The following is a 21477-nucleotide window of genomic DNA, read 5'->3' as shown; positions in this document are numbered from 1 at the left end:
CACACACTTCCCGCACTCTCTCTGGATGATCTGAATATCTGCTCTTTTGTCCAAGATTCTCCCACAGCATCATTTTTATTCCCAGCTTCTGAAACACCTAGCCCAAGGCTACACAGTTTTGGGAAATGGGGTGTTTCTGCAGGCTGGATCTGCTGGCTTACATCTATTATCAGTCCTTTCCAATGCCATCTGCTCATGGCCCCCACCTCTGCCCTTAAATATCTGTTCAGGAAGGAAATGAATCAAAGATACTCAGAGTTGGAAGTAACTGTAGAGGTCATTAAACCCAACTCTTTACCTGGCACTGATCTATCTCTGCAGCATTGCCAATAAGTAATTTTGTGGCCTCAGCTTGAGCTGATGACAGGACAGGTACTCTAAACCCCAGGACAGCTCCTTCCAATCAGCTGGCATCCACATCTATGAACTTCTGCCTGCCCATTGGGGCTAGCTCTGCTCTCTGACCTCACACAGAAAAAGCCTCATTCCTCTTCTCTACCATTGCATTCTAAGTGTTTGAAGAAGGCAGTCACCTTGCCTGGAGTCACCCACTTCCCTGTTCAGACGAACCAGTCTCAGTTCTTCCCCACGTTCCTCATCACTCATGGTTTCTGTGACATATGCGGAGCCTCACCCCTGGTCAGCCATACATCTCTCACTGCCTCCTGCTTTGCAGATGGGCCCAAGCCACTGCCAACACCAAGGGCAGTCACCACCTCTTCATGGCTTGAAGCCAGGCTGACGCACATCCATAAAGAAATAACAGAGAAGGCTGGTGGGGGGTGGTAAAGAGGAGTTTTCAGAGAGAGCAGAACTGGGAAAGGATGGAGACATAGGTTTTGGTAAAGGTAGGAGCTGACATGTGAGCAGCTTGGGGTATGTAGCAGTGGGGAGAACAGGGAGAGCTTAGCTCTTAGGATATGGGCAATTTTGGGAAGGGCTTTCCTTGGGCAAAAAGCTCTAAAGAGGAAGAAACCAGCTGTGCCTGTAGTAGTGAATCCCAACCAGAGAGATGCTCGTTTGAATCATTAAAAAATCTCCCTTGGACACAGTTGCAGGCCCCAGTTGAAGACACAGATCTAGAAAGTTCAAGGTTTAAAAGACTTTTGAAACAAGGATTTCCTTCTTTCTAAGCCAGACATGGGTCCATATGCCTAGGCAATTCTCCATGTTACCAAACAGATGGAGAACCTAGCACTAATCACTACACAGATTGGGCTCCCCAGCCCAGCCTGAGACGGGATTTCTCATACAGGTGATTTATTGAGGGAATGACCTCAGAAACAGCCTGGAAGGGAGTCGAGGCATGCAGGGTTGGGCAGGGAGAAAAGGTAAGCAAAAATGTGGTTTTAAGAGTAGTCTAGCTCAACCTGATCCCATGGGAAGCTCTGGTGTACAAACTACACCACAATTTGTTCCATCTTAAGGCAAGATGACTGGCATTTTGTACTCCTGTGTCAGTTAGTCGCTGGCCACTGGCTGCCCCCAGGCGGAGAGGAGCTTAATTTCCCAGACATCTCCAGGAGAGGCAGTGCCAGTCAACTAAGGCATTCCTGCTCTCGGTACAGATGTGAGCCATCAGGAGCTGTACCCCCAAAGCAGTAAAAGGACTCTGGTCAGCACACCAATAGGTCTTCCACCAACACCCTTGCTAACTCACGCCTGCCTCCCCCTCACAAGTTCACAACTACTGCAATGAAAACTTGCAGTTAGACCTATGAGCTGCAGCCAGACATACAATGCCTCACGGACTGGGTTTTGAAAGTAGGGTTCTGTGTCTCCCTTACCCCACTACAGCCACACAGGGTGCCAAGGTGTTTTGGTTTCTGCAGTACAGATCTATCCACATAAAACAAACAAATGAATGGATAAATATATCTGGTTACAAAATAACACCAACTCTCCCTCCCACCAAATATAAGTTAAAGTTGTAGTTTCAGTGAACACTAATCTGGGGTCTGAAAAATTAATTTGGTTATGTTCTACTGCCCTAGAGTTTTCAAGTTGACAAGTCCTTGGGAATCACTTAGTTCAACCCCCTCATTTTACAGACAAAGAAACTGAGGTCCATAGAGGCTAATTACCTTGCTCAAGGTTGTGCAACTCAATCAACAGAAGCCAATAAATCCAAGTAAATAGGCTCCCTCTGTGTTTCATCCTTTATTTCTTCAGAGTATAAAATCATGGCCACTGGGGTAATCAATAGAGGATATATCTGAGTCATGAGAAAAAAAATGCTGGGAAACGGAAAGATGCTTTAGCATCCAAAAGATGACACTTTTCAGACTGTTGTTCCCAAATAAAGCCCAACTTGACAAACAGGTTTCCATCACTGGCTTCAGATTTATTAAATAAAGAACATGTATGTCTGGAGGCATCCATTATCCATTAACCAGTAAGTCCAGAGAACAGTTTGAAGTCTATTGTGTGGGGGAAATGTGATCTCTGGATTTTTAAACTTGCAGGGGTGATGCAGGCTGTTAGTTTCAGGTCATAATAATAGATCATGGGTCAAATGGCCCTGCTGGTCAAGTTTGGTATTTCAACCCAGCTCCATCACATGAACAAAGGAGAGAGAGCGCACAGCACACTTTCACATATCTGCAGACCCAGGTGGTGTATTTGTGCTCCAGTGGAGAGAATAGGATACTTGGTTCTTTGAAATATGAACTGCTCTGTGGAGCAAGACCTCTGACAGCAAACTTGGGGCTGAAAGCTACCAATTCGGTCACTGGTTTTGTTGTGTTTTGTTTTAATGGTATACCATTTCTGCTCTTACTAAAGAGATGAGCACCAAACTAGGATTCACTTTAATAGAATTTTCCTGAACTCATCCCTTCATTCAGGGAAGGACTTTGTACAGAAAGGAAAAGGGAACCACTATAGAGAGGGGTAAAGAGACCAATTCCCAATTCAATAAGGTCTTGGGTGGCTGTCTTTCATCAGCAATTCTGGAGGTCTGAGAACCCCCAGGAACAGAGGTGCAGACATACAGACTGACCCCACAAGCAATGAGGCATTAGCTCAGTGGTCTGTGCAGTAGCTCCAGCTTTGCCCTGTAAGCAGATGTTGTGGGCCATTACAATAGTCAGTCCCTACTCATTGTCCTATCCTTTTATCTCATCAGAGAGAATTCAATACACCCCTGAAAGCTTTACTTCCAGGGAGCTATAACCAAAGTTCTGCAAACTAGATGATCCCAAACAGAGGCTGGCACCATGGAGAATACTCACCCAGCTTGGCAGAGGTCACGTCTCCTGGGACATGGCAAATGCTCACAAAACTTTGGAAGTTTTTAAGGTGCTTGGGCATCTTAAGGAATATGACCAATCATCTAATTTGCATTAGGTGCTACTTTGACCATTTTTATATACAGCCTAGAGACTTCACAGGGGAGGGAGAGTCAGGGTCTATACCCGTGTGCTTAGGTGCACAGGGACGGTCATGTGAGGAGACCCTTATGGTCCTCGTGGTCCACGGTTTCTCAGGGTCATGAGGACTTGGGCTTCATCCTGGACCAGGCTCAGGCCATCTGCTTTGGTGTCAAAGAATACGTTTCTGGTTCATCCTAGCAAACACAGAACAAACAGTGGCCAAGATGGCTTCACATAAAAGCACAGCTGGGACTGACAATAAAGCGCCATCAAAGGAGAGTGACTGGTGTTCACTGGCGAACCTAAAAATCCAGGGAGGCTGAGTTAAGTGGGGCAGTTACCACTCCTTCTCACAGATCATCCCTGGGTGCTTCCAGCAGATAAGACATAGCCTGCTGAAGGAGTATTGATAACACCCTTTGAGACATATCTTTATTTTATTTTAAATAGATGTTTGAAGGAAGCACTAACACTCTGGACACTACTCAGGGGATCCAAGAAAAAGACAGAGAGCTGACACTGACTGGGTGTGTACTGCACACCAGAGGAGGCACCTGATGGACAGAGAGTGTGTGATCCCAGGTGTGCAGACACACACATTATGTCACTGAATGGAGCTACTCCCAAAATGCCAAAATAAAACGTGTAATTATATCTGGGATGCTAATTATGGGCAATTTTTCCTTCCTTCTCTATTCTTTCTCACACTTATCAAGTTTTCTCCAATGAGCATGGATTGTTTCTATAATCAGAAAGTATATTATTAAAATAATAACAATAATGAGACAATTCATTCCAATGCAGGCGAAATTCTGGGAACCTATACTGAAAAGGGAAGCTGAAAAAGCGGGTAGTTCACTTTATGTCAGCTGTAGAGCCACCACACGTTCAAAAAACTTTAAGCCCACTTAACACTCTGAAGATATATTTTGAGAGCTTACCATGTGCTAAGTGGTTCTAAGTCCTGAAAATATAAAGTTAGTAAAGACATCAAGTCTTACAGAGCAGATAGATAGAAAGAAGTAATGTATAAATATTATCAGTGGTTAAAGAATTGAGGTATTAAAATAAATCATCTCTAAGGTCCCTTTTAGCCTAAACACTTCATGATTCTAATGCAAGGGAAAGAATAATGGCTGTTCTATCTGAGGAGTAAGCCAAATGCTGATTAGAAAACAGAGGACAAAGAGATTAATTTAGATTATGGTCATGGGAAGATGGATTGGCAACGGTTTCCCAGAGAAGGCTACAGAGATATTAAATCTGGATTAAAAAGGATGAGGATGATTTAAATAAGCAGCCAAGGAGAGAGAGGTACAAAAGGTAGGAAGCAGGTAAGAAAGGCCCGTGAGCAAAGGCTTCTAGGTCAGCTCAGGAAAGAACAAGTAATTATTTTATCTCAAAATTTCTCCTGGGCATTTACCATGGGCAGGCCCTGTCCTGGCATGATGTATATAGAGAATGTATCTAATGAGACAAGATTCCTGCTTTCAAGTAGCCCCCTGTCTGAGGGGATGGGAAATGGGCTGCGATCTCTCTGACGGCAAGGACCTGGGGAGACTTCATCACTGCTGCATAGCAGGTGCTCCTGATAAGGAAGGGATATGCATGCACTGACATGGCACACTGTGATAAAGCTGGGTGCCCTACTGGAGCTGAGGCAGCTGGGCTTCCTGAGAGGAGGTCAGAAGCATGACCTGGAATGCAGAAGCCAAGATGGGGGCAAGGAGAGGCTGTTTAGGCAGCAGAACTGGTATGAACAAAAGTACTGAGAAAAGTGAACGTTGAACATATTATGAAGGTAAGAATGCCACAGATACTGTCCTCTAAAGCTGTTGGTGAGACACGGTATGAAACAGTGGAAACAGCCGTGGCCTGGAGTCAAGAGAGCCAGTGCCTGGCTCAGGCTCTGCCAACCCTCCTGTGGTACCCTAAGCAAAGCAAGAGGTCTGCCCCATACTTGGCATCTGCCACGCACTAGCCCCCTTGGCATATGCAGGACTTCACTGGCTCAGTACAGCTCTGAGCAGTGGGTACTACTGATCCCATCTTAGAGATGGGTAAGTGTGGTTAAGAGACCTGCCTGAGATTACACAGTGAATCGGGGTACAGTTGGAATACCAGCTCAGATCTCTCCCCAGTGCCCACATTCTCCACACGCCTGCTTCTCATGCAGTAAGTAATGAGAGATTGGACCCACTAGCCTTGGGCAAGAATTCTAAATGTGTGAGCTTCTAAACCTGCCCTCCCCATCTCTGCAACACTATGGGATATAGATGAGTAAGATCTAGAGAAGAGCCTCTAACAAGATCTCATCATGGAGAGATCTTTCCTTCAGTGAGAAAAGAAAGAAATCACCTTTCCTAAGAAATCTCAAATTCAAATCACAAACATCCACAACTAAGGAAATAAGGTTAAGAGTGCCAACTGAAGGGTCGTTTGCATTCCTGAACTTGGAGGTAGATAAACCCATTTGATGAGAAGAGAAACAGCAAGAAACGGCCATGCTAGTCACAAACGCTGGGCTGCCACCTGTCAGCAACAGTTGGCTAGTGAACCCAGCTGCAACCTTCACTCTAATAAACCCCATCTCCATGAGGCTGGGCTTTAACCTACTGCCCTGACAAGCAAGCAGCAGCCCCCTCCCTTCCTGGTTTATCCTCGCAGCATTACTCATCGCTGACTCCTATAGTGGGCTCAAACATGGCAGGTAGGCTGGACAATAATAACCCTCCTACTAATGTTGAGAACAACCCCGCCTTACATCTGCACAGCTGTCAGAATGCACAAAAGGACCTCTACATACATTGTCTCACAGGTTGCATCCTCCCAACAACCCCATGAGTTAGAAAGTCATTATGTATTATGATCACATGTTATATGAGTAAGTCAAGGCCTAGAAGGGTACAAATTATGACCCAGGGAATGAGCTAGAAAATGATGGTGCTGGGACTCAAATCTACGTCGTCCTAGTCCTAATCTTAACCCCAGATCCCCTAACACTGTGGCTGGAAACATTCCTCCATGTGGCCCTCCCACCCTTCCTTTCCTTCCTCTCCAGGTCAGTGGGACAGTGTCCACTGAGCAGTCACTATGGAACCAAAGCCCTCTTCTGCTTCCCCAGGAAGGAAAAGTATGTGCTAAGTGAAGTCAGAGTGTCCCAGGTGAAGGCAGAGAGTGTACCTACCTGAGCATGGAGCACACCTGTTTACATAGCACCCGGAATTCCACCTGGCTTCCTGGGATTTCTAACCTCCATAAACAGCCTTTCACTCTGCTAGAATCATGGCTCATTCACTGATTAAAGGGTATTATGCACTTCATTGCACATCAGCTAAGAACTTGGAATAAGGAAGCTTATTTGAAAGCATTAGCCCTGGAGATGGCACTAGGTATGCTCTGCAGAGAAACAGAAAAAGCAATCCACCTGGGACAGTCCCTCCCCCATACTTCTGGAATAAGTCAGTCGCAGCACAAAGAAGCCACTCGGCATAGGACAAACCCAGGCAGAGCCTAGTAAATAAGCCCAATGGAGAGGGATGTGCAACAGAGAGAAAGCAGGAGACAGAAGGCCAGTGAGCTGACTTCTCCAGTAATACCTGTGAGGCCGTCTGCTCTCTTCTGGTGTGGGAGCCTGAGAATAAGCACACCTGTACCCCAAGCCAAAGGGAGAAGGGGACAAGGGCAGTGGGGAGTGCAAGGTCTCAGAACAAACTTGGCATCATGTTCCCCCTTGCAGAGGCGCAGCATGGCTGCTCACTGTGACTGAGGGGTGAAAACGTCAGCCTCCTGCAGGAACTGGGAGCCCTTTTTTGACACTCCCTGAACAGCTTGAAGATCCAGCCCTGAAGCTCATCCACTTTCAATGCTGGGGAGGTCCTACACTGAGGGTCAGTCTAAGGAGGGACACTCAACCAGATCAGTCTTAAGACTTTGTGAGAATGGCGGGTAATGGCATGCCACTTACTAAGTAATAAACCATATTCACAGGCAACTTTCATGTTTGTGAGACGTCCTGGAGAGATCAAAGGCTCAGGCCCTTTGGTATCCCAGCAACTCCAATGATGGGCTAAGTACAAAACAGCATCCCAGGGTCAAAGAACCTTTACTTCTAAATGGAACTTGGTCATGAATTGAGAGAAAGGCACTATTTGGGCATGCAGTCATGAGGATGCTTGAGAACTTGGGCCAGAGTCTGCTACCCACTGCAGTTTCTGTCTCTCTGTTGTCTGTGTGTTCCATGTGTGTTCAGACAGACGAGGAACATCTGAGTGCATTTCCGAGCTGCAAGATGCAGTAGTGAAGCTAAGCATTGCCACGGCACTAGAAAGCACAGGGTGGAATACAGGGATGGTTTCAGCCTCCAAGAATGAGATATTTTCCTCCTCTCTCCCCAAGGCACCTCAAACATCATTTGTGCATGACATGCTTTAAGATCCTGTTCGCTCCATTTAGAAGGGCTTCCGGTATTGCTGGTCCCTTCCCCCGGCTCAGACTTGCTTCCTCCTCTTTAGCATACACACACGGACCTTTGATTATGCTGTGCTCTGCCTCACAATGTTTAAAACATACGACAAAACAGCTCCCCCAGGAAACAGAGCCCCATAGGATGTGAGAGGCAATGCCCCCACCCCCACCCCAGCACTCTGGGCTTTTCCAGAATCAGAGACAGCCAACAGCCAGCACAGAGGCTTCAGGCAGATTGGTTGTAGCATTAAAAGAAACTCAGAGCAGGAGGCTGATAGGCAGTGGGTCTAAGAGCGGGTGGGAACAATGCACCACGGTAAAGGTAGGGCATCTCTTAATTAGGCAGAGTGCCCCAGACAAGTGTGATGTCAGAGTCCAGTTCCTTCACAACTCTCATCCCAAACTTACAATTGCAATTTGGCTCAAGGCTCTGAGACTCAAAAGCTCTCAATTCTCCTCAAGGCAGCTATAGGAGAAGCAGCCACGCTAGGCTTTTGAAGGGTCCCACAGCTCCTGATGCCCCAGACTTGCCAGGAAGTGTCTGTAGCTGCAGTATGACCTGTTATGCCAAGTATGCCCAGCAGCCCACGAACTGAGTGAAGAGAAAACCCTAGACGCCAGAGCCCTCCCCCCATCCTCTCTCTGCACCTCCAGGGAGCCCCATCCTGAGCGTGAGCCACATCCCCCTCGGCTTTTCCTCTTCACTCAGCTCCACACTCCTCCTCCAGGCTTTCCAGTCTCACAGCTGCTTACCCCCTCCCCACACACACTCTTGCAACCACGTTGTCAAGCGACGTACATACAGCAAATCAAGCCTTAGAGTTTCAAGCTGAAGCTCCCAGACGAGGCAGCCTGGACCGCTTCACCCTCACAGGGATCTCACTGACCAACCTATAGCCAGGCCTCCACCTAGACCCTCCTCTTTGGCCTAAGCACCCTGGACATCTCTTTGCTTCCAACCTGCCAGAGGACCAGATGGAGACCCAGGGCCCCAGCCTCTCCTCTCCCTACAGGGAGCTCAGAATCCACACAAGAACAGGAAGCAAAGAGACTTCTACACCTTTGCAGCATCGCCTGCTCCAGCAAGCTCTCACAGCCACTGGAACCATCCAGGCTGCCTGGGGCCCCACACCCCCTTCTCGGTCAGCTTAAACTCCAGCCCAGCCTACAGGATGCAGTGCCTGATGCCACTTCCGAGCAGGGGGAGAGAAAGAGAGAGAAAAGCCACCTCGTCAATGACAAGCTGTTCCAATCACACAGCTCAGACACCAAGTGCACTGGGCAACGGACAGCTCAGGCTTCCTCCCTCTGATCAGCAGGAGGGCAAATCAGCATGTCTGGGGAAGTGATTCCCCAAGACAAGCCCCCACTCACCATCCACAACTGACCAGACAACAGTGCTCCATCCTAGCAGACAGACTTCTCCAATCAGTTCCAACAACTCTGGCCAGCTACCCCCTTGGCCTTCAACAGAGGCACTGCTCTCTCTCCTGCTCCAAGCACAGGGAGACCTCGAACCAAGCAGGAGACCACCAGAGTGGCCCTTCTCAAGAGGACCAAGCACAAAAGTGAGCAGAAAGCCAAGTACTCACCGTGGTGAAGTCCTGGTACCCACACTCCTGTCCTTTGAACTTGCAGTAGAGCATCATATCCTTCAGGTCATGGCCCACGCGATGCAGGAACTCCAACATGCTGAACTGCTTGGGTTTGTAGTGTTTGAAGTTGGCCTTCTGCCGCAGGGCCTCCAGCACTGTGGGGTCAGCCAGGTGCGGGTCTGGAATCTGTAGGTTGACATCCAGCAGGGCCAGCAACTCCCCGGCATGGTACAGGTCGTTAGTGGTAAGCCTGGAGAACCGAAAGCCATTGAGGTTGCAGAGGGTCACAGCCGGGAAGACCAGGCTTTGGGCCACCACTTCATCCACCTTGGTGACATGCTGGTAGGAGAAGTAGTAGGACACCCTCTCAGAACTCTCCACCAGCAGCAGGCCCAGCGAGCCCACGAAGGCCACGGCCCACAGCACGCGCCGGATGGTCACCGGCCCATACACAAAGATGTGACGGATGCCATGGAGCGTGGAGGTGTTGGCAAAGATCTGGATGCTAGAGGGCTGCAGGCTGCCCTCGCTGGGGCTCTCCTTGAGGTCCATGGGGACCCTGTGCAGTTCCGCAACTGGCTTCAGGTTGACCAAATTTCAGGGAAGAGTTCCCAGTCCTCGGGTTCTGCTCAATCCTTGACGTTCAAGGCAGAGTAAGCAAGGCGAGCATCAGGCCTGGCGCCGTGAGTTTATCCTGAGAGCCCAGCCGCACGCTGTCAGGGGTGAGTGTTTATATAAACCCATTCAAAACTCTACCTCCTGATTTTTTCCAGGCGATAAGGAGGGCTGGTTTTATTTAGGGAGACACCAAGGTGATGTGGAAGAGATGTGGGTGGGAAGGGAGAGCTTAGCCAATGGAAATAAAGTCCTCCCCCCTACACACGCCACTAGAGACAAGATTAAAAGCGAGAGCGAGGGAGAAAATGCTTAAAACAAGTCTCTCGGCGGCTGGGAGCCCGTTAACCAGTGCATACTGCCCGGTGTTAACCATCCTGAGCATGTCCGGGCGGCCTCGCTGATGCACTGCGGGCGGGCGGGCGCGGCGGAGCCTCCCGAGCCGCCGCCGCCGCTCCGTTCCTCTCTCCGTGCGGTTCTGGACTCCGGATTCCGTTTCTCGCCGCCGGCCGCCGGCCCTCCTCTCCTCCTCCTCCAGCCCCCCGGTTTGGGCAGAATTCCAAACGCCGGCGGGCCGCGGCCAGCGCCAGGGAGAGGAGGCAGCGCGCGGGCGCGGCGACGCGGGGGCGGGAGGGGGGCGGCCGCCGGGGGCTCGGCCCGGGACCCGCCTCGCCCCCGCCTCCCGGAAGTCGAGCGAGCGGAGGACGCCGACCAGCCTGCCCGCCTCCCGTCCCCGCCGGGCTGCGGGGGCGGCAGGGGAGGAACTGCGACCCGGCCAAAGTTTCTTTGGGGCCTTCTTCGGAGGGAGCTCCCGGGGCGTCTCGCCGACGGTGGAGAGCCAGCCCTGGGAGGGAGGACGCGGCACCCCGCCCCCATCGATGGCAGCAAGGCTCTTGATAAACTCCCGTCAGCTGGTGTGGGGGTGGAGGCAACATTCCTTTGCACCAATGTCTGCTCCCCGGGCAGACTCAGCCTGAGGTCTTCAGAGGGGAGACGCTGACAATGGGCAAGGAAAGGAGCCACCTAAGACCACAGTGCCTCTGCTGCCGGCGGAGGGGGCCGTTCCGGGGGGGCGGGGAACCCCTCCTGAGCCAGAAGAGCCAGTCCCCCCTTGGAGAGCCAGAGAAAGGGCAACAAGTAGTCCCCTCCCCACCCCAGAACTGGCCCGAGATTCTGTATCTGAAAAAGAAAGACAGCTGGGGTTCCAGGTAGGGCTGCATGCATTCCCTTCGGGTGGTGTGTGTGTGTATATTCTGCCCCAGGATCCGCCAGATGGAAGCACAGCTGGAGCTTATAGGTGGGAGCAAAGGATTGGGCTTCCGCTTCCTACCTCCTTTTTCCTGAAAATCCGCTGGAAATCAGCCCCTGCCAACAGGTGCCAGGGATCAAACGGCTGGAACCTATAGAGTGGATGATGCTAGATCCCCATCAGGAGGAATGAACAGAAAGTTCCAGTGGCCAACCCAGTGCGTCCTGCCAAGCTGGGGTAGAGCCACATGGAGGCACCTTGTTGAGCCAACCTGGTGTCCCTAGGGCACATCAAGCTTAAATAACCCTTCTTGGAAAAAGGTTGAGAAGGCAACTTAGGGAATGTCCCTCTTGGTTTGTATCTACTCTGAAATATTCCTCTATCCCATCTGCCCTATTGCTAAACCAGATCTAAGCTGAGAAGAGTGTCCAGATGCATTCTGAGGCAACATGTGGTATTAAATCGGTGTTTTATTGATCTGGAGCTCAAAGAGCACAAATAAGTACGCATTACCCGTTACAGAGGCTGTTCAACCTCATGCATGTGCCATCACGGAGGTCCCAGACCCCTGACTGTAGGGCTGCCTAGGTGGGGCACAGGGCTTTCCAAACAGATGCAAAAATTAATTAAGAATCTATTATCTGTCAGGACCTGTGTGAGGGTGTCTTATCATATCACTTAACCATCTTGACAGGTATGGTTGATATATTACCCCATTATATGGATAAGGAAACTTACAAAAATTAAGCACCACAGCCAAGTTAGTCAGCTAATAAGGGCCAGAGCTGGGCCTTGAATTCAGGCACATTTGCGTCTAAAACATTGGTTCAAAAAGCAGATCCAAAACACTGCTTCCTAAATTTGGGGAGGGGACAAGTATTTCTAACCTACTTCCACATCACACACACACTCACAGACTCACCATGTACCACACACGTACTAGTCCCTCCTTCCATATAATAAAACAGACCAACTCCTCCCCACCAAGCCACAACCCTGTTGTCCATGTTTTCACAGCTCAAGGCCTCCTTGTACAGGAAGACTTCCCTGATGAATCTCTCATATCTTTGGTTCATCAGCCTGTTTAAGAAGCATGTTGAACTTTAACTCTGTACTAGATACTGTACTGGTTCTGGGGAAACAAAGAGAATAAAACACATTTCCTACCCTTGATAACTCAGGGTTCAATGTGGGTAGAGGCAGGGTTGGTTCACAAATTAGCCCCAATATACAGAGAGCAGGGAGAGACCAGAGAAAGAGCCAGCCCACTCCAGATTGGTAGGTGGCAGGTTTTAATAAGCAAGGGAATTTACTGGCAAGGCTTGTCTTAGGCGACCGCAAGACTCATAGATCTCGACACTTGGATGCCAGAATCTTAAAAGTTTATATAGAGGCCTTCATTGGGTGCAGTTACATATACTGTCCAGATGGTCTCAACAACACCTTATTCTCTCAAGGCTGTGTACTTAGTGCAGCTTTTAGCCTGGGAAAGGCAAGCAGAATGCATATTTCAAAGGCAGAGGAGGGGGTGAGGAGCCTCCAATTGCTGGGGTCCAGCTCACCAGTCAACTTTCGATCATGCCTTCTTGCTGACCTCCTTCAACACTCCACACCATTCTCATGACCTGCTCTTACAATATCACATCCCTTACCCCACTTTCCTTCCACAATGTGCCCTGAGGTCAGCAAGGGGTTTCACTAGCAGGAAGGTAGCTCATTTCTGGTGGCTCTCTGGCTGCATAGGAGATAGATACCACAGCAACAGAATTCAAGAGAAAACACAGATTAAAGTAATGATTCCCAAAACAAATTTTTCCACTGAGAGCCCCATGGTCTGAACCACTGACTTATGAAGTCCCCTAGGCTGGGGGTCGGATCACTCTGGGTATTCACTGTGTGTTCATGTAATTCAGTAAAGATGATACATTAATGGACTCAACAGGTGTGAACATAACATTCTGCTTGGATAATGGCCCAGGTGCCTCCTTGGGAGGTAGTAATAATGTCCAAGGCCAACCTGTTTTGGAGGACAGCTTTTCTCATTCGAGGCATTTCAAGGTCCCCTAAAGACAGGCTTTGTCAGCTATCACTCAAGACTTGCTGGGTGAATTTACTAAAGGCTTCTCTGTGCACTGGAACACCATCCAGGTCAGTGGAGAAAACAAAAGACGGCAGGCAAATGATCTTACCAGTGGAAAACAGAACGTGCCCATCTGGCCTCGAGGGAGGTTGGCAGCTTTAGGGACTTAACCTGTCTGTGCATATCATACATGTTGGCAGCATTGCCAGGCATGAGGAGATGGACTGGGGGTGGGATAAGCCAGCCCAGGAGGCCCTCCTCCCTTTTTTAATGGTGGGTGCTCCAGTCCAGGTATAGTGCATTTTAATAGGTTCAGTTTGCAGCTGGACAGCGGGATCCCAGTGGGGTAGGATCCCAGGGGTGTGAAGGAACTCGCTGATCCCAGTGGGATGTCTCATCACAAATTCCAGTAGATAATGTCTCTCCCAGACATGATGGGGCTTGTTCTCAGCAGTATAGCATGTTGATCCACAGTTCAAATCAGGGCAATGACTGTTTCAGCAACTTCCATATCTTTTTATGGCATTGGGTGACTTGGTAGGGGTCCCCAGTCTGGCATATGTGGCAGCAGGTCTTACTAGTTGATCATTCAAATGTACTAAAGCCTGGAACAGTACTTCAGTCCACCTGGGCAAGGTGGTTTTACTTGTTAGTAATTTAATCTGCTTCTTTAAAATTCCATTTTTCCTTTCCATTAACCCAGCTGCTTGCAGGTTTTAGGGGAGATGGAACTTCCATTCAATGTGATGTTTTTTTTACCTAGTCCTGCACATTATGAACTTTGAAATGTACCTCCCAGTCACTGTCTATTTGATGGCAGTATCCATCCACGATCCTCAGCTTCTCCAATCTCCTAATGGTGGCAGCCTGGTTTGAATGACTACAGGGGAAAGCTTAGGTTAGTCCAGACATGGTGTCCACACACATCCTCACTCACAGAGAAAGGGACAATATAATCAACTTGCCAATCTCTCACTGGTTGGAATGCCAGACTCCTTTGGCAGTTGCTTTGGGCATTGTTTGGAACACACAGGACATGCTGTTCCTGCATTACCCAAGTCACTGTATTTCAAAGGCAATCGGCATCCTTGGCAATATGCCATCCTACCTGGGCATTACAGTGGCCATGCATCTTATGCACTCCATCTGCTGTATCTACTGAATGGTCAGTTGCTAAGGCTCAAACCCAGGCTAAGGCATCAGCTTCCTGACTGCCAGGGGGCATCAGAGCATTATGAGCTGGGACGTGGGAGTCAGCAAGGACTGCCTCAGGCTCATGTTTTTCCACATAGCCTGACCTCAAAAGGTGTTATTTATGATCATTCCACTGTCCAAACCATGTTAGTCCCTTTGGAATAGCCCAACTGTTGGTACAAAGGGTTAATGGCCAGGGCTCATGAGTGATCACCAACCAGCCAAACCACTCTGAGTTCAGCCTGCGGGCTGCTGCGGTTTGTTCCTGTTTCCAGACATCTGTGTACCAGGCATCAGCTGGAATTTCCTCCACTCCCTCCCTACGGGCCACAGGGGCTGCCCCAGGTAGGAATGGGGCATTTTGAGGATGTATATACTGTCCAGGGCCTCCGCCTGCATTTCTGGAGACAGTGGGCTGGGTTCAGGTGCTTCTCTGTTGTGAATAGGCATGCCATACAGTCACCGTGGGGGTCTGAGCTGCAGCAGAGGGGGGTTCCATGGGAGCATATTCTCAGCCCACCCCTTGATAGGAAGGGAAGTTCTGATCCCATCCTATAAATGCCCTTTCTTTACTAGCGGCCTAAGGGATGGGGGGCATTGTATCAGGTAGAGAATAAAAGTCTCCCCAAATTCCCAAATGCCTCCAAAGTCTCCTTCCTCTTTCACTTTCTTAGGGGTTAGGTAGGCTTGCACCTTATCAATCACAGCTTCTGGGACAATGCATGTCTTACCTGACTAAATGACTCCAAAAACTTTTACAGTGCTGCCTGGGCCTCAGATTTTCTGTAGGGTCACTACCCATGCTCTCCCTTACAGATGTTCCAGCAGTCTGCAGAGCGTCCTGCAGCTCAGGCAAGTCTTACATGTTAAATTACATCATCAGTGTAATGGGTGCACTCTAGTGATGTGGGGAAGAAGAATAGGGGCAAATCTCTGGCTACCATCCCACGACATTTCGTGGCCCTGTGCAGGCAGTCTGGGAAAGCATTTAGTGGGTCCATTGTTGCTCCTCTCATTGTGAAGGGAAATTGATTTTAGTTATCAGAAACCAATAACTGTCAGTCTTTCCATGAATCTCCTTGAAAATAAAGCACTTTCTCAGCATCACTTTTGCAAAAGCCTCAGAGAAAACAGTAACTGCCTGTAAATAACAAAAGGCTTAAAAATGGCCATGGTTAAACATTTGAGGAAAGTCATTATAGTGCAGTTGGCACGGAAATTTGGTTATTTCTGTGACATACCTATTAAAGTTGTGAATATTACACCAGGATATACCAGATCTGGGGCAATTTCATACAGATTAATCCTAAAGAAAGTTTAGCAATACTTTTATTTGACAATGCTTCCCATGTAATCTAACATATCAAATAAGCCTAAATAGTTTAATGTCCCTCTTTTATAAGGAGAGAGAACACATCTTTGGAGATATTCCAGGGACCCTCTGAAAAATTCCCAAAGTTAGTTCATGGTCAACAAAAATTCCTTTAGAATTTGATTTTGGGGAAGTTTGTCAAAGATATAAAAAGGTTCTAAACACTTGATTAAATAGGAAACTAGGTCACTGTGAAACAATACTTAGTTACCTATTTAATCAAAGTGACAATTTAAGACCTCAAGGGCAAATACAGAAAGTTACACAGTTGTAAAAAACTTAACTCTCTTAGTAGAGACCTCAGTTTTCTTAAGTAATCAAAGACATGATAAGGACAACATGAAGCACAGGAAATTATTCTGATAAAACACAGAATCTGTTTTTTAAGATTACTTAAAAAGTAAAGAAAAACCTTTCACAATCTTATCCAAATTATCTTCACAGTAGTCTAAGAAAACTTCATCCTTCTAGCAGATAAAAGAAAATTAAGTTTTAGTTTTACATAAGTGCACTTATTGGCATTAAGCTCATTATACTTAAAGCCAATTAATTAGCGTTCTTTTACGAATTAATTTGTCAGTACCCTCAAAGATAGAGAAACATCACACATGTGTAACATATATCCATAAACATATAGACACATATAACCACAAACATATAAACAGACATATATATACATATAGGAGACTCCATAGCTTCCATTCCAAAACCTTAGCCATAAATCAGTTACAGCAATATAAAACCCACTAGTTTATAAATAACAGTTGAATCCAAATTGTATCTGGCAGACAGAACAAGCTAAGGTCACCCTCTCAAATTGCAAAAGCTTTTTACTAATATTTGTGGAGAAGACATTTAACATTTGTATTTGCCCTTAACAAATAATCTTATGGCGCCCGTGGACTAGATTTGGGGCATGGAATCTGCTCTAGCATCTATATTTTTAAAAGCCTCTTTGCCCTCTTTTTTTTCCTTCAGTCTCAGGCAGTCATGGGCTGTGTTTACATTTCAAAGACATGATAAAATTTACAACTTCAAGGCACAGAGAAAGCATGCAAGTTTTCTCCTAGGAGTTCTGGGGTATATTTCTCTATTACGAGAAGTCTAGGATAATTACAATTTTAAACTTTTCTTGCATTAGGGGTCGAAGGCACGGGATACTTCATCCACTTCATTGTCAATATACCGAAATATCCACTTTTTCTCCTCACTTTACCAGGGATTCTACCTCTTAGCTTTCTAAGCTATTTCTACCGATCAGGCTTTGTCACAAACACTCAGACCCTAATCCATATTGTGCCCTCCTAGCTTTGCAACCCAGCGCACTAAGTTCTCCCACTTCTCCTACTCTCCCACCTTGTCTGCCAGTCCCGAAGCTAGCAGAGTAGTGGACAACCCCTTCTCTCACTTCAGCTCTTCTACCAACTTTCCAACTGGAGGGTCAGCCTCTACTTGGGCATCGATGGTCAGCCAAACTGCCCGCAGGAGAGGCCAACCCACTGCACAGCCCTCCAATTCTCTTCACCGCAGTGCGCCTTGCGCAGTTCCTCAAACAAGAGCATTAAAGCAGCTGGCATTTTCCGGGTATTCCCATATTCATGGGGCAGTTCACAAGCATCTAACATATGGGTCATTTCTCCCTACATAGAGGTCAATGGCCAACTCGGGATTTCCTCTGGGGTTGCCTCTTTCCCAAGACTCATTTCTCCTGTCTCCTGGCTGGCTCACCAAATGCTGGTTCCCAACTGGCCCCCAGTATAGAGGGAAGGAGAGAACAAAGAAAGAGGCCGGCCACTCCAGATGAGTAGGCTGCCAGTTTAGTAAGCAAGGGTGTGTACCTCTGAGGCTTGTCTTGGGTGGCCACAGACAAGCGGAACTCTATACCCACTGACCAGAATCTTAAAGGTTTCTATAGAGGTCTTAGCTGGGTAGCTGGGCTCAGTCACATACACCATGCAGATTGTCTCAACAACACCTTAGTCTCTCAAGGCCATGTCCTTGGAATAGCTCCCACTGTGGGAATGGTGGGCAGAAAGTACATTCTGAAGACAGGGGAGGGAGTAAGGGGCCTCTGATTGCCCAGGTTCAGCTTGTGGGTCAACCTGTAGTTCCATACTCTCGATGGCCTCCTCCAACAGGCAGAGCTTCACACATCTCTGGATATGCACACACGTCCCTTCTCTGCAGCAAGGAGAGGGGGAGAAGCAGCACTGCTCACGAGTCCCTTGCAGTGGCCATGCCTGCTCAGAAACCAAGTTCCTCTACCCTGTGCTCTTCCCATCCTCTTCCTGCACCAGTTCAGACCTGCTTCTGCTCATGAAGCCTCTTCGCTCACAGAATGAAATTTTTTCTCAATTTACATCCCAGACATTCTTTCTCACGTGTGCAGAAATGGAGCTCAGGGTCTAATCACTCCCCACCACTTACATGTGCTGACTTGTTACACTTCTCCATGGGTTTGTTTTGAGCACTACAAATGTAGCATGGCAGCACAAGGTGGCAGAGTCACCTGGGGTCACCCTGAATTTGAATCTCTACTCTCCCCTGCCCATTATTGCTCTGTGATTTTGGAAAGTCACTCAAACGTCTTGAATGTCAGTTTCCCCACCTCCAAAATGGTGGGGATTACAGTGGCTTCCTCACAGAGCTCCTGTGCAAATGGAATGAGATGAGATTACAAAGTCTCTGATACAATTTAGACACTTAGCCATTGACACTTTCTCTTGATGGTTATTCAGGGGATGATTGATGTTGTGATGTTGGTGGTCCCTTCCAGGTGACTGGGGAACCACTTAGAACCCTGGAAGTTGTCATTTGCCCAGAACACCACATCTCTCACAGTATCACCATCACTACCAGGAGGCCACGGTGACAGAGATCATTGCTGGCCAGGGTCACACACACTCCTCACTTGTTCTGCTTCCTCTTCGTGGCCTTCAGGTCTTCTGACCTCGACTAAAGTTTTCTCAAGTGGCCTAGGCACTTTGCGGTAGGGTGGAAGGATGAGAGGGGGATGGCCATAAAGGAGGATTTCATTACTGAGCTCTTGGCTCTGTGCTTGATAGTTTATGGATATTATCAGTCACACTGAGAGGAGGGTGCTGCCAAGCCCATTTTACAGATGAGAAAGCTGAGTATAGAGAATACAGCTACCTTGCTCAAGGTCCCACAGCTAAAACGCAACAGAGCTGATAATCAAACCCAGGTATGTCTGAATCTGAAAGATATGTTCCACAACCCCCAAAAAATGCTTCCACAGGATCTCAATAGTGCAGACCATCATGGCACTGGTTTGGAACAGGAAGCGTCTCAGTTATAGAATATTCTTTGAGAAACATGGCAGCACAGTTTCCTGGAATACACAGCAATTCAACCTGATGACTAATAAAATGTTTCTACCTAGCTCTTCTTAAGGACCCTCTTTAACAGATGAAACTCATTTGCGATTAGCAGAATGGTTTATATACAAACATCAGATATTCCAGCATCCTTAAAAATGCTTTTGCGGTATTCAACTGGTTAAACATTCCTTTCTTCAGTCAGATTTACAATACCTCTTCACTCAGCACTGGTGATGTGCAAAGGGGGGAAGTGGGGACTGGGCTTAGATTGGGTCTGCCTGGCCCAGACTTGCAGGCTCTGCCTTAATTTTGTGTAATTGTGCTCTTTTTGGTGAAGGCCAACTATTAAGTATATGGCGAAACATTAAAGAGATTTCTAGATAAATTCATTTGCAAATCAGACAGTTATCTCCCTATTAGACCATCTAACCAGATTTTTGCTGCGGTAAATTTATTCACTTAGGAATGACTAAATGAATGCATGGATGAATTCACTTTCTCTGACACTGAGGCTGCTTTACTGAGATGCAGGGAGGAGGATCCTCATCCCACCCTGTAGAAGTTGGGGCCTGCCCAGAACCCAGGGAAGGTGAGGGCACAAAGCACACACAGCCTCCTGCCTCTTGCAAACAGTAATGGGAAGAAGGGTCACAGAGCTGGGCTCTACATCAGCTTGAATGCTAATTTGCTACTTAACATGTGCTAGATACACGCTGCTGTCACCCTTACCTCTTAATTAAAAGAAAAAGACATTCTTTCCTAATATACAGATGGCATTATTATTTCAGACTTGGAGGGGCCGTGATATACAACTTCTCCTGGCTCACCACTGCCTTGAAGAAAGGCTAAAGATCAACTATTATAAACCAAAGCATTTCCCTGCTGTTGGTTGATTTATAAATAAACACCTCATACACCAAGCATTTCCATGTAGCTCCTTTGGTGTTCACTTAGCCAATAATTAGTCATGAAGGGGATACCAGGGAGGAGCATTTAGCAAAGCTGAGCATTTAATGCATAGCTTATTGAGATTTTATTTTTAGTTGTTCTATTCCAGGAGAAAACAAAAGAAGCCAGTCCACACTGAGTGGACTTTTGGGACTCAGCAGCCAGTTGATCTAAAGCCCTGGAATGGATTTAACTTGCTGTGTGGCCTTCAGAAAACCATGTAACATCTCTGCACTGTTTCTTCACTTGTGCTAAATCATTGCGGAAGCCTCCTGCTGTACCAGCTTTCTCTGCCCCTGCAAGTTGACATGAGGCTTGACCAAATCATAAATGCCTAGCTAATGGGATAAAAATGAGTTAGAATCTGGGATTCTCGTCATTAGCCCCATGTCACCGCCTGCTGGAGCAATGTGATGACAGGGCCAGGTGTGTCTGAATCACCCAACATTTGTTAAAAATGCAGATTTCTGCTCCATTCCCCCTCCCACCAGCTAGGACCCACGGAATCAGAACCCCTAGGGGTGGGCCTGGAAGGGTCCTTCTTTCATGGGGTTACGGAGGGCAGGATGGGACCCACGGCCACACACCAGGAGTTCTTGTCTATCCGCCATGCAGAGCTGGGCTGTGGGGTTTTGTGTTGGCATTTTGCTCTACCTGGGAAGATTTCCCCTGGGGTGGCTCTTCCCCCTTCACTCACCTCCCTGTCTCTACCTTCCACTCCACTCATTATCCCATCATGTTTTCTTCTCAGCACGAATCATTTTTTGAAGTCCCTCTCCTCTCCCTGTGACTTCTCCGTTACTCCTATGGAACGTAGACCCTCTCAGCCCCCAGGGGCGGCGATCCTTCCTGGCTTGCTGGAGGCTGTTCCTCCACACGAAGGACAGGGGAGGTGCTCAGGAATATAAGAGTTTGTGACTAAGTGAACACTGATAAGTTCCCCTATCTCAGACGCTGAGGCTGCTTCTCTGAGAAGCAAGGATGGGGGTCCTCTTCCAACCCCGGGGAGCCCAGGGCCTGCCCTGAGCCTGGTTCCTGAGGAAGGAGAGGGGCGCCTCCTGCCCCCCAGCCCTGCCCACTGTTTCCCCAGCACCCAGGAGAGACCAGCGGAGCCTGAGCCAGGCCATTTGGCAGGGGGCTGCGTGCCAGCACCTCTCAGCCAAGGCTGTCAGACAGGATCCCGACCAGAGGGGCTGTTGACTAAGTTCTCAGCCTGATCGTCTCTGGGAGCCTGTGGAAACT

General features: G+C 48.0%; 1 protein-coding gene across 1 annotated transcript; it reads right to left on the bottom strand.

Annotated features, from left to right (window-relative positions):
- Nucleotides 1-9388: 9388 nt before the first annotated feature.
- On the bottom strand, nt 9389-10856 carry LOC130683247 (acid-sensing ion channel 2-like). Its single transcript, XM_057499505.1, has one exon. It carries the CDS (start codon nt 9986-9988, stop codon nt 9389-9391), a length of 600 nt encoding a protein of 199 aa, XP_057355488.1. The 5' UTR covers nt 9989-10856.
- Nucleotides 10857-21477: the final 10621 nt, after the last annotated feature.

Source organism: Manis pentadactyla, chromosome 4 (assembly GCF_030020395.1).
Source record: "Manis pentadactyla isolate mManPen7 chromosome 4, mManPen7.hap1, whole genome shotgun sequence".
Classification (NCBI taxonomy): domain Eukaryota; kingdom Metazoa; phylum Chordata; class Mammalia; order Pholidota; family Manidae; genus Manis; species Manis pentadactyla.
The sequence above is the reverse complement of the archived record's forward strand: the minus strand, read 5'-3'. Positions and strand labels throughout refer to the sequence as shown.